A 14,182-nucleotide genomic window follows, 5' to 3' on the forward strand; every position below is an offset into this window, starting at 1 on the left:
GATTGAGACTTTTAAAAATAGAAAGGAGACGAAATGGCTTGAGCTAACCCAAATTGTCTAGAAACGACATTTGGCATGTAGACCGCTGTTCTTAGGTCATCTTCACCTGGGAATCTAACAAAAAGTAGTTGGGGAGTCAAGAATTGTGACCAAATAATAATACTTTCCTTTTCCAAAGTCTTAGCTTGGGTAAGAGATTGCGTCAACCATTCCAAACCAGTTTGACAATTAGCAAAAGGAGTTAAATTAATGTTGTGGTCTTTCTCTAGCAAGTAATAAAAAGCACGGAAGAAATGTTTCATTTTATCATGTGAGCCCATTAACTTGTCGGAAAAAACTAAGTTGAGCAGATGGTGTCCTGCAATCACAGAATCTGTAGGCCCCTTTTTAGATCAAACGCGGTTGTATCTCAAACTCAAAAATGACAGACAGCCACAATTAAAAAACCAAACGGGACCATCAACATTAGTGATTTTCTTCTTCTCCCTCATAAGGTTTGTGATCCAATCCAGAGTGAGATATAGTCGAGCCAGAAATAATTTGGCTAAACACAACTTCCTACCTTCGGCTAACATAATGGCCAATGGAAGATAAGTGAATTCGACTTGAATACTCTTGGCACAGAAAATAACGCCGCTCAACAAATAGAAAAGAAAGGCTATGTGCTCATTATGAGAAACAGGTTTTTCATCTTGACCTTTGTTATTGAGAATAAAGCTCTGGTAGGTGGTGAAAGAGATATCAATGGCATACTTAACTCCTGTGATCGATTTGGTAGTAGTTAAAATTTTCTATTTCAAGGGAGGTAGACCAGTTATAGCAGTTATATCCAGAAGAGTAGGCATAATCATACCGTATGGGGTGTGAAAAGTATGAGAAGTCTTATCCCAAAAATACAATGCACCTTCCATTAGTCCTAAATTGACAGTGTAAGAGTTTTGACTAAGTTGAATTAGATCATATATTCCAATCTCTTTCCACAAGGTCATCTTCTCAATTTCAACCCTATCTAATCAAGTACGGTGACCTCCAATGTTGGTCTTTGGGAATTTCTGAATAGCCTGTTGTTAGAATCAAAGTATCCAATGGAAATAGAGTCTTGAAAAGTAACGGATTTTCGTTGAGAGTAACCAGGAAAATAATTTTTGATCTTGTTTGCGACTTTGGCAGTGATAATAGGGCCGATGAAAGCTTAGTCTACACCGTCACTGATACAAGGGAGTAGCACTTGAAATTCTCATATTTTTTATTTTGAGGCCTCTGGTTCAAGAGCAAAATCTTTGCCGTTTTTGACAACAGACTTATCACAAATGACCACTTTAGATGAAGAAGGAGGACTTGTTAACAGATGATGGTTTGAAGTTGCCATAAGAGTACATATTGAAAAATTTCAATTATTGGGTGCCGAAGTTGTCAACAATCAATAAACAAATTGTAAAGGTAAAAAGTAATGAGCTTATATGAGTTTAATTTGGTCTAGTTAATAAGCAATGATTTAACATGAAACAAAACTTGTACTACTCGTCAATACTCATGAATATATATATATATATATATATTAGCAGCCAAATTATTTGGAATTTTATCACAAATTTACAATGAGACCAAAAAGAAGAAATGTCTCTTTAGACATTAGAACATTCTACCATTTTTTCAATTCAAAAGGACTAAAATAAAAAATATTTGAATTCCAGTCCACATGAACATGTCTAAGAAAATAATCTGTAATTTTTTGTTCATATAATTTAATACAGTAGAACATGCATGTAATTTAAAGATCAGAAAGCATGTTGAACAAGATCATAATTAAAAAAAATTCATCTATAGTTATAAATATCAGTAATATACCAAATAACATAATTAGCTCATAATCAAATTAAGAAAATGAACATAGAAAAAAAAAGCAACATAGTAAAATTGAAGAATAAGAATTCAACAGTTAAATCTTAATTTAAGTCAAGAATGTAAAAAAAAAATGGGTTTAAGGGTTAGAGTTTCTAAATCAACAATAGAAAAGAGATAAATAAAAATAGAACTAACAATTAAATCTTACCTAAAATATCAGAAGAACTAGGTATAGTTGAACCCTTATGAGGAGAAGAAGCCCACCAAAATGGATGAAATTTGAAAGAATGGGAGACACAAAGTTAAAGAAAAAATTTTTGGATGTTCAAACACTAACATATTCTCTCTCACACAGATATTATAAGATGATAAAATACTGAGCTATTTTATTTTTGTTTGGTCAAAATAAAAATAAAAATAAATAAATAAAAATAACCACAAAAAAAAGAATACGACATTGTACGAGAGTACTCCTATTCATATTCTAAGTTAACATTTTAAAATAAGATTCCATACGTGTTTTTATTATTTATAGGTCTATATTTAAAAAAATAATATAATAAAATAATAAGAATATATATATATATATAAAATAAAAAATAGTAATAAATTTAAAAGAATAAATAAATACATGCTTTTATATATATATATATATATATATATATATATATTTTATTGCTATAAACAACAAAGTTTTTTCACTTTCAATCACTATATGGCTTCAACTAAAAAATTTTGAGGGCAATATGTTAGCCAAAAAATATTATTTTTAGAAAAAATTATGAAAAAGAAATAATTAGTTATATAGTGATGTTTTTGTACATAATATTTATGTTTATTTTAATTAAATTAGATCATTTGACAATTTGGTTATTTATTTTGATTTTTTTGAATTGGCATCAAACAAGGAGCGCGGGAACGGATGCCATTCAAATTTTCACTTGGTAACTGTCAGTTGACATTAGGTTAGTTTATAATCTTATCCGTTTAAGCAAGTGTTGGGAATTCGAATTCGTTTATTTGTTATTTTCGAGTACCCACATTTTCTTTTGAACATCAACAAAATTTGAGTAAAGTATTATGTTTGTATGAATTTTTTTTCAATTTTTTTCGTTTTTACTGTACTTTTTACTATACTTTATTTTTGTTTTTATTACATACTAATTATAAGTAACAAAAGAATTGTGAATAATAAAAATTTATAGCCCAGAATGATACTAAATTAAAGAATACTAACAATACTAAAAAAATTATAGAATATTTTTTTTGTTTGACATTATAAAATGTATAGTATTTCCTTTAGTGTTTTTATGTATTAAAATATATTTTGTCAACTTTTATATGTTCTTTTAATTTAGTAAGTAAATATTAATTTTATTATAAAATGAATTAATAAAACTTATTCAAATATTTAAAATAAAATGATAAAGTAATATAAAAAAAAAATATTTAAATTGATGTGTCTTTTAGTAATTATTTATTTAAAATGATTTTGAGTAGTATAATCTAAACAATATTTATTTTATTATAATCCATTTTGATATAAAGATTGCCAAACATAAATCAAGTTAACACAAACTTATTTCTCATCAAAATCAAATTTACAAAATCAATTTTATGCAAACGGATCCAAATACACACTAAAAAGTTGTCAACCGCCACTATATTTCATTGCATCAATATATTGTAATACAATAAAACATGACTGTTATATGTACAATATATTCGATGTCCATTTGAATATTGACAATTTGTTATCATCCCATCTGACAACTGAACTGCGAGAATGGACTCTATACCCATTAGTGTCCGCGTGGAAGATCAATGTTTTTGTCTCCAATCAGGGATTCCTCTGAGCCATGGCTGATAGGAAGGAAAATAGTAGTTAGTGAAAATCCATCTATACAAAAGCCTTGACAACGAATTTAGCAGCGGGTAAATACCTTAGATAGCTCAAAGCTGACATTCGATAAAGACAGGTGAAGACTAATACATGCAATCCAATGGTGTAAAAGAATGCAAAAGTCCGGGCATACCTGCCAGACAATTATTTATCAACTAACCCACATAAACAATCATGAAAATCAATGGCACATCTTGATGATACTCCATTCATTTTGAAGAACTATATCAAGTAGGATGCATTGCATAAAGTAACAATGACAAAACAGATTAAGAGATAATTTAAACAGGAGAAACAGAAACATTGTAGTGTGCCTGAAATTAGGCAGGAACATACTTGTTACCAAGAAGAAAGCGTCCACTGCTGAGTGTAATTCTGTCCCTGAATCCCAGCTCCTTGTATCTTTGATCCCTTTCCTATTTACATGCAGAAGATTGATATATCAGCTTGTTGCTTGAATATAATAAAATTTGATTGAAAAGAAGTAAAATATACCGAGAATTGAGACTATAGAAAATGGTGACCTGGGCTTGATGACTAGACATGATATCATTTTCCAACCTAACTAACATACAGCTCTGAAGACAATGTTACATTTCAAATCATCTAAAATCGGAGTTTTGATAAAAGTTACTTTTGATATGTGACACTAAATAGTAAATACAAACTTAAAATTATTCGTAATGATCGGAAAAAGTAATTGATTCCCGAGCAAGAATCAGTAATGCTTCACTTAAGAGATGTAAAGGAAATGGCATACTCTTTTTGAGAATGCAGCAAAGGGATTTATATCATCCTCGTATATCTTCCTGTATTTAGATTCAACATCTGAAGTGAAACCACTTTCAAGGTCTTCTGCATACTGAACGAAAAATCACATACAAATCAGAAGTTCAGGGTAAGCACACAGTTGTAGAGCGGGAAAAAAGAGAGAGCAGGTGTTGGGGTGGAGAGAGAAATTTACAAAACCTTCTTAGAACCCCTGGAAACCACTTTCTCAGTATTGTAATCATGAACATAACGAATCTTCCCATATAATTTGACATTATCTGCTTTCGTCTTTTCCAGCTCCACCGTTAATGCCCCAATCTTCTCCTTCAACTGCCTTATTTCCTATCAAATGTGAAAGATTCACCAAGTTGACGTAACATTATAATCCAAATGTAGATGAGATATATTGTAAAATAAAGCCGTAACATCATAATCTAAATCTGGATGAAATATAATGTGAAATAATAAGGAGTAGAAAGACATGAATCCCTATTGGCTATGATTATACCTCTTCTGTCTCTCGTAAGCGTGCCCTAAATCGATCTCTTTGATTACAGATCACTTTAAGCATTGAGTTCTGATCTTGGTCTACGGATACATGTCTTTGATCTGAACTCTGATGCAGCAGAAGCAAATATAAGAAATCTTAAAAGTCTTGAACACAAATCCAACATAACGCAAGGGGAGGGAAGTGCAAAATCACTGGCTATAAAATTGTTGAATACAAAAGTAACTACTTAGCCTTGTCTACTAAGTAGGTCAAAGAATAACACTTGAGATTTCATCTGTTTCAAGCCCCCATTATTTTGAATGATAGATCAGACATGCTTGTGTCTCTTACTAAGATGCATTCTGTATACTCTATTTTACTTCTCCTAATATGAACATCATGTGGTTCCAAAGTTTTTGTCCATAGCTCATTAATATGAACTAGTTAGTCTTCCTAAGAAGAAAATTGTCAATGCTGCTGAAGATCATTATTTAGAAGTAAAAGTAGTGGGCTTCCCCACAAGAGAATTGCAGTATTAACCCAACAATAGAATATGTTAACAGTTGTTGAAATCATGATATTTTAATTCCATTGATGAATGCTCTTCAGAAATTTAAGGCAAATGCAATAAGAATAGAAAACTCTAAACAGGAATTCACCTCAGACACCTCCCCTCGTCCAGCCTCTGATAGATCCCAATCATCGAGGAAAGTTCCTTTATGATATTTTGGATTGGAACTATAACCCTGTACCAAAAGAACAGCTAGTTATAAAAAGCAGAAAAGAGAAAAGAGACAAAATGAAGCGGTTCAATTTCTATTATTGTGGTCAATATAGCAAAGGATGTTTTAAAATTTTAATTGCAATTGTTCCAAACCTTAGAAATATCATCTTCCAACTTCTGTATCAGTTTTTGTTGTTCATTCATCTTTTCCGTAAATTCTTTTATCTTCTCTTGTGCCGTCTCTAGTGAAGATGATTTCTCTGAAAGTTTGACCTGAAAAGAGTATATAATGTAATCTAACATTCGAAATAAATACATGGACAGCAATCACACCCACATATCATCTCGGAGAACAGTTTTGTAAAGCAAATGAAATGTTGCCGATCCCATTAACGTGGACAAGGTACAAAATGTAATGGTTCTAGCTTTCCCGGAAATTACACCAAAAAAAGTCCATATTATGACAGTTGATTGACTCTTTAACTAACATCAGTTTCTAGATGGGATTGGATGTCATGTAAAAAAAAAGCGATATTCATACCTTCAACTGTGTTAGCTCATGTTCCATTTTACGGTTCTTATCAAGAAGAAGAGATTCCATCTTGCTCATCTCCTCCCCACTGGTTGCCACTTCCCAGTCTTCAGCCTCAATTGAATTATAACCCACTGCCTGAATGTGTATGCCCATATTAATCATATAGATAGTGCAAAGCTAGGTATCCAAAATGAGAGGTTACATAAAAGGCCATTAGAAAGAACAATAAAACCACCTGCAAAATCTTCACTTTCTTACGCAAATCATCAACCATCTTTTCTGTTGGCCTTGCCTGAAGATCTCTCTTCATTGCCTCCAGAGTAGCTTCCTATATTAATAAAAGAGACCATCATGCATCCCACAAAGGAATAGCATGACCTTGCATTTAGGTAACTCAAGGGCAATGATTTCTCATCACCTTAGAAGAAAAGTGCATACTGATGAGTGAGCTTCAACTTGTTAAAATATCAGATAGTGTAATCTTTATAATTTTTAGCATAATAAACATCACCTTTTCGTTGAGCATTGCAGTAAATTTCTTTATGTCATTCATGTGCTCTTCTCGTTCTTTTGACAAGGTTGTTTCAATATTGTGTAGCTCCATGTTCAATTCAGATATTAACTTCTCTTTGGCAATTAAAGAGTTTTCAAGTGCACTATTTGAGTCCAAATTATCTCTGCAACAACAACCAAGAGTAATTTGAAGGCCACAAGACAATGAAATGAAACATGAAGCAAAATGGAATGATATGAGAAGACTGGCATTATATCATCATGTAAGTGTCCATATTTTGTAGGAAACAAGTTGACCATCTTTTGTACCTTAATAAAATTTTGAATTGAAAGGGTGTTGGATTGATGGATAGTATTGGCTAAAAACAATTTTGTTTAACTCCAAAACAGGAAAAGGTTTCTTTCTGAACAATTTGGATGCTGTAATCTGCAGTATTCATTTCACAAGTTGCTTGCTTGTTTACTTTGGGTCATCGGGTGCCAGAATATCATTTATCTGAAAAGACAAGGACTGAAATATTGCTATACCTATTCTTCATTTCTGTATTTTCATTTGCTGTTTGTAACTGGGATCGGAGAACCCCCTACACAGACATAGACGGATCATGGATTAGACACATCAATGAAGTTTGTGACATATGAACACCAAAAAATGACATTTGATTTCCAAAAAAAGCTTGTGAATTGCACCTTCTCTCTCTCTAAACTAAAAAGCATTGTTTGTGCTCGGTCAACCTCATCCATGAGGAGATTAACCTCTGATTGCTTAGCTGCCCTCTCTTCCTCTAAAAATTTCAAGAACACAAAAGGTCAGTTCATTCAACATAGAATAATCGTTGAAGTATCATGTTAGGGACTTGGGTATTATGAGGTGCTCAAAGTTCCACATCGGGTAGTATGGGATGCTTGATGTTGTATATAAGGAGAGTGGTTCTTCCCCTTTATCAGCTAGCTTTTAAGGTGTGGTTTCCCACTTTCCTTAAATACTTAACAATGGTATCAAATCCAGGTTGTTGGCGCCATGGGAAGGGCTACCTATAGGCTGGAATAAGGTGAATACCGAATAGTTGTTTCCTACTTTCCTTAGCTTTCCTTAGATACTTAACATATCACAATTTCAACAAGCAAAGAGATAGACAAATGTGCTGATATTAGATTATAATAACAGAATAATGGTAAGTTACAGATTTTTAAATAATTAGTGTATGACCAGAATTGATGACAACTAGTTGATTACCAGATTGAGCACGGAGTTCAAACAACTGATTTTGGGCAAGTTCATGTATTTTCTGCATATTGGAAACACTTTCTTTAGCACTCTGCAGCTGATCTTGCAATAACTGTTCCCTGTATACAAGAATCATTAATCTAAGTAAGTAATAACAAGACAGGGAAAGAATGCCTCCGATTCAAAAGGAGCAGTCAAAGTTCAGAGCTGGAAGGCCAAACAAATGTCATATCAACATGCAGCATTCTCATGTATTAAACTAAACAAACAAACAATTTCTGGCAGAAAACCAAAAGTTACCTTTCTTTTAAAACTTCTAATGTTTTCTGGTTCTCTTCCGCTAGACTGCGTTGCTTGATCTCCACAATTTCTTTTACTTTCTCTTCCATCTGACACACCAAAATTTATAAGTTCAACACCAGGTGCTAATGTCCAAAAAGCAACAGAGACTATAAATGTTGCAATATATACACAAGAGCACGAGCATCAATAACCTGCTGCTCCAATTGCCGATTTCGCTCTTCAAGCCTTCGTATTGTGGCCTGCTGATTCTTCAAGTGAGTTGCCTCTGTTCTGAATTCCTCAAGCTCAACTTTCATTTTTCGGTTCTCAGATTCTAGCTCAGACAGTTTGAGATCTTGCTCCTGTGCAAATATATAGATGAATTTCCATAAACACTCAAATAGAAAATATTCAAGTATATGAATATGGATAACACGGATTTCATACGTATACAGTGCTAGCAAGCTTAGCCAGAAGTTCTTAGAAGCATTTCTAGAACTCACAGCAACTGATGCAATAGATGGGTAAGGATCAGGAGCTTCATAGATCTTTTGATAGATGTTAAGGAAAGCATTTTCTCCAAACTTTGCTCTCTTTGTAAGATTATCAACCTCTTCTTGGTATCCCTTAAGCAATGTATTAAACAAACCCAATTTCTCCTCAGTTGGAGCTTTCTTAAAATCTGTATGCAGCATAATTTAAGATGTGTAAGACAATATTGTCTTTAGTAGGCACTAGGCCAGACAATAAATCATTGAAAAGAATAAAGTCATGATGAACATGACAGAAGGGGTATCATTTCACCTTAATGTCAAAATATCGGTTTAAACATGCATGATGCATACCTCTAGTGCTTTCCGCAAGCTTACGCCTATTTTTCTGACTGTTTTCCTGGTTTTCAGCAATACGAAGCCCTTGTTCATCCAAAATCGATTTCTCCTTTTCCAAGTCAAAATCTGCAACCCCCCTCCCCCAAAGAAAAAAAAGTTCAAGGTAAAATCATGGCACCCGTAAGTTTTTGCATTGTGATTTTAGGTACAAATATAGTTTTGCATTAAAATAAGTAATTCAGACATTGCGGCATGATATCAAGAGATTAAGGATCCCGAAGGAAAGTTTAACATAGCAGCGGAAAACACAGAAAACTGTCGTGCCACCTTTACTGTGTTTCATGTTCTAAAAAGTAATCTCAACCATGTCAATATTCTTTGGTAGCCTGATAAATGAGTAGCTGGTAACTACTACCTTTCTTTTTAATACCATCTCTGAATAAACAAAAGAACTGGAAGGGTGACAAAAGTAACATTCTAGAAAGGAAATTATTACTGTATGAAATTTGTTTGGAGCAATACTAGTATAAGAATTCAGTTCATATTGGAACTTCTTTTCACAGAATTAGTAAACCTCCTTTCATTTTGATTGTAATTTACTTTATTCGAAAGTTAAAGTGTTCCAAACAATTGATGAAGACGATTAAGTCATTATCTCTTCATTTTTTTGTGAAATTACCAAGATTTACATGATGCAGAATTTTCCCACAAAGAACAAATAATATGGTGCATGGCATGAACAATTTAAAGATGAGTGCACTAGAATTCAATCAGGCTGGTTAGAGGTTCCAACTATTCAAATAAAAAATAGTGGAAACTCGCATATAGTTGTCTTTATGTGAAGTTGATAATTGAAAACCATTAGATGATAATTTAGTTAAACATGTCAAATTATCTAATGGTTTTCAATTATCAACTTCACATGAAGATAACTGCATGTGAGTTTCCACCATAAAAAGTATCAAAATGAGAGAAACGACGTCACTAACCTAAGTCGCCAACTCATGTTTGTGTGGATTGGACAATTTACAGTATACATTACAATTTCTTTTTTCTTTGCATAGCATGATGTAATTACTGATTGTGTCCATTTCCCATACCATCCACACACGTCAATCTAGACCCTTCCTCTAATCGTCACCATCACACATTTTTCTCCTTTTACCCGTTCCTTACACGTTCTTACATCTCAATGCACACTCAACAATTTGGTTCGGGGGAAAGGGGAGGATTAAAAAATTCCATTCACATCAGGGCTTTTTCATACTTACAGCGTAAAGGTTCAAAATAAAAAAATAGGTGTGTTTCTGAAATACAACACCATCATAACTATGGACGTAATTAATATATATTAGTTCAGAAGTTAACGCTGTTGTTCAATTATGAATCGGTGTTTGGCATGCATAAATAGTATAGAAATGAGCGAATCAAAGTTCACTCAAAATGGTTAGTTCTACCTATTCAAACAAAAATTATGCATTAAGAAAATGATCAGAGCTAAGAACATGAAGTCATGACCCAGTTTAGTGTATAATTATTAGTCTGCTGTAGGCGATTAACATAGAAAAGAATAAATTAACAATAAGGAAACAATAATGATGATAATTAAATAGATGAATTGAATGAAGAGCTGGAAAGTGGAATTGGAGCTGCAGAAAGAGGAATTGAATGAGTGAATGTTAGGATACCTTTCCAGAAGGCGGAGACGACGGAGATTGGAGAGTTGGCTTTATTTCCTCTCTCAGATCCACCTTGCAGAGGTGCAAACTCCATTTCTAACTTCTCACTTCTTAGTCTTCGCACTTCTCTTTTCACCAAATAATCGATCAATCGAATCTGAAGTTGAATGATCCTAATTTATCTCTCACTGGACTGGTAGGAGCTTGAGACTAATTATGGCGGTAAGCCGGTAGTGCACTCTGTATGGACATTCAATAGCCTCCCTCACTCTCTTCTCAATTGTATCTGTTGCCAAGGAAGAAAGAACACTTGGAAATGGAATAGCAGTTGTAACAAAGTGCAGTTGGAACTTGGAAATACGCAGTTCGGGGGGTTTGGTCGGTTCGGTTCGGTTTGTTTTATTTTTTTCTTTTTGGTTTAAGGTTTTGGGTTCGGTTCGGTTTGCTTCATTATTTTCCTTTTGGTGGCAATACCAGGTTGCTAATGGGTGGGCCGACCCAACCTTCAGATGGGTCATAAAGTCCTAAGAAAACAATTTATGATCCAACACCAAATCGTCGAGCCCGACTGCAAGACTCAGAAGTTTGATAAAAACCTTTTTTTTTTTCGATTTAATTAATCTGCAAATTCATATAGTTTGATTCAACTTGTAATTTTTTTTATAATTTCCCGTTGAAAAGCCAATAGTTTTTATAACGTAAAAACTTTTTAATTAAATTTACGTTGGAATTTTTTGTAATCAAGTTTGTAGCACAATTTAACATTATAAAGTTTTTTGTTTGAATTGAATGAATTGTTATTTGACTTTTTAAAATAAAAAAGATATTTTAAACTTTATTAATTCCTATTTTATTACAAATTGTAATTATGAGTGTTTTTTTACAAAAAAAATAAATTTTTCATTCATAAAATAGTCAAACGATCATATCGTTAAAAAAAGCATAAGATTTACATTTAATAAAAAAGATAAACATTTTCTATTATAAAGTATTCTCGACTGAATATCCAATTGTTTTTGAAATTGGAATCATTATGTAATAACCCATTTTAATTTGTACATTTGTTACTTTAAATTATTTTTTTTTTAAATTTCCTTCACTTAAGATCTCCATTAGCAACAAAAAACTCTTCTTCTAATATAGTACTGTAATCAATCAGTCATGTAAGGAAAAAAAAATTAAAATATCATAATCTCATTCATTTCTATTATACAATGTAGTACTTATTAAATATGTAATTTTTTATTATGAGCATATTAAAAAGTAGAGAAAAATTTTTTTTGAGAGATATTAAAATGACATTTTTTTTCTTTATTTGTAAAATGTATATTTTCTTTTATTAGAATTTTTAAAAAATCTCATCTTTAATCTATTTTAATTTTTTTGTATTAACTAATATTAAGTTTATTCATTTTAAAAAAATAAATAAATTATTTTTTACAAAAATACCTTTTAACAAAAATTTTATTTTTTTTTCATTAAATTTTGCTTACTAAAATATCCTTTAATAAATTATTTTTTATTAATTAAATTATATTTTTACTAAAATATTTTTTAAAAAATTTAATAATTAAATTTTTTTTCTAAGAACCCTTCAATAATTTTTTAATTATTAAATTATGATTTTATCAAAATTTTCATTAACAATTATTTTTAAATTTTACTATTAATTTTTCGATATCAATATATATTATTTTAACAATAAATAAAAAAATATTACCATTGTTAGTATGTATAAAATTTAATATATATTGATCTCGAAAAATAATCTTACTAAATTTTTTTAATGTTAAAATAATATATATTGATATAAAAAATTAATAGTAAAATATAAAAATAATTGTAACGAAAATTTTGGTAAAATCACAATTTAATAATTAAAAAATTATTGAAGGGTATCTTAAAAAAATAATTTAATTATTAAGTTTTTTATAAAAATATTTTGATAAAAGTACAATTTAATCAATAAAAAATAATTTATTAAAGAGTATTTTGGTAAGTAAAATTTAATGACAAAAAAATAAAATTTTTATTAAAGGGTATTTTTGTAAAAAAGAATTTATTTTTTTTTTAAAAATGGATAAAATTAACATAAGTTAACACAAAAATTTAAAATGGATTAAAGAGAACTTTTAAAAGTTATAAGAGAAGGGAATGTACATTTTACAAATAGAGGAGAGGGGAGTGTCATTTTAGCATCTCTTAAGAGAAGAGAATGGAATTTTCTCTAAAAAAATGTTATATAATTAATATGCTCATCAATTAATTAGAATACTATGTATTTAAAAAATAATGCTACATATCCAAGTCTTTTTGTTAACTAAGTTGATCTAACATAACAAAAATCAGTTATGGCTAATATTATTCCAAGTATTATTATTTAACTTAGTTGAACTTGATTCATAAAAAGACTTTGATGTATAGTATTATGCTTGTTCATATCATGACCCACGACAAAGCCACCCAATAAGGATAAAAGGCCCACCCAAAGAGGACGGCCTCTCTAGCTTACCCGACCTCTTAAGAGGTCAGACACGACAAGAAAGTCCAAGTTTTACTTATCCAAATAAGTAACTGCCTCCCCGAAACTCTCCTACTATTTCTATCTCCACTAAAAGATAGATTCTAACAAATTTCCAAGATAAAGGGAACAGTTATCTACAAATAAAGGTGGAACTACTCTAAAAGGTGGTTATCTATTCTACTATAAATATACTAACATTCCTCAGTTATATTTGCGTCCCCATCTACTAAAAATCAGTCTAAAGTCCTTGCTAACATAAGTATCGGAGTATCTTGCAGGTACCACCCCCACCTCCTCACGAGGAACTCAAACATCGGCACTTCAGCACCAGAACAAGTCGGTCGCTATCTCAAAAAGATTCTGGACCTCATGTTCAAGCCCAAATCACCATTTCAGATAATCCTCGGAACATTGCCGCCATTACCAGGGACCTGGAGCACAACCCTTAACAATGTCGGACGATCAATACGAAGATGGCTACACGGCGTCTGAGTCAGAACCAGAGTCTCACCATGATGACCTCACACTTGCACTACCTCTACCTCAAGAAAGAATGCATGTTTGCTACGGAGAAGGAACATCAGGAAACCCTCAGCTGCGGTAAATTCAATCAGAGATCCATCCAATGAAAAATACTAGGATTAGTCCACGGACATCGCGGACAACTAGAGCAACTCGAGCTGGTAGCTGAATGACAACGAAAAGCAGAACAAAAATTGTAAAGAGAGGTACAAAGACGAAAAGAGTTGGAAGAAAAGATCTTGAGTTTGAAGGCTGATCTCCAAAGGCGAAGCAATCAAGCAGATCGGGAAAGAAAGCCCTTTAGGAGGTGAAGATCTGTTTGTTGAAGAAATCATG

At 31.8% G+C, this 14,182-nt stretch overlaps 1 protein-coding gene across 3 annotated transcripts; it reads right to left on the minus strand.

Moving 5' to 3' along the window:
• Positions 1–3,438: 3,438 nt before the first annotated feature.
• LOC130966436 (protein CASP-like) lies at positions 3,439–11,112 on the minus strand. Of its 3 annotated transcripts, XM_057891241.1 has the most exons (20): positions 10,810–11,112; positions 9,137–9,247; positions 8,795–8,973; positions 8,504–8,653; positions 8,310–8,398; positions 8,019–8,128; positions 7,472–7,566; positions 7,310–7,365; positions 6,780–6,945; positions 6,504–6,596; positions 6,275–6,403; positions 5,887–6,006; positions 5,669–5,755; positions 5,028–5,135; positions 4,718–4,861; positions 4,509–4,610; positions 4,244–4,326; positions 4,085–4,164; positions 3,789–3,881; positions 3,473–3,708 (listed from the first exon to the last, which is right to left on the minus strand). In XM_057891241.1, the coding sequence occupies exons 1-19, from the start codon at positions 10,892–10,894 to the stop codon at positions 3,832–3,834; spliced, it is 2,037 nt and encodes a 678-aa protein (XP_057747224.1). In that variant the 5' UTR covers positions 10,895–11,112; the 3' UTR covers positions 3,473–3,708; positions 3,789–3,831. The 3 variants fall into 3 exon arrangements, with proteins under 3 accessions (XP_057747225.1, XP_057747223.1, XP_057747224.1); XM_057891240.1 differs by lacking the exon at positions 4,244–4,326 and having other exon boundaries at positions 3,442–3,708; XM_057891242.1 differs by lacking the exons at positions 4,244–4,326; positions 9,137–9,247; positions 10,810–11,112 and having other exon boundaries at positions 3,439–3,708; positions 8,739–8,955.
• Positions 11,113–14,182: the final 3,070 nt, after the last annotated feature.

This window comes from Arachis stenosperma, chromosome 3, assembly GCF_014773155.1.
Source record: "Arachis stenosperma cultivar V10309 chromosome 3, arast.V10309.gnm1.PFL2, whole genome shotgun sequence".
NCBI classification, from domain to species: domain Eukaryota; kingdom Viridiplantae; phylum Streptophyta; class Magnoliopsida; order Fabales; family Fabaceae; genus Arachis; species Arachis stenosperma.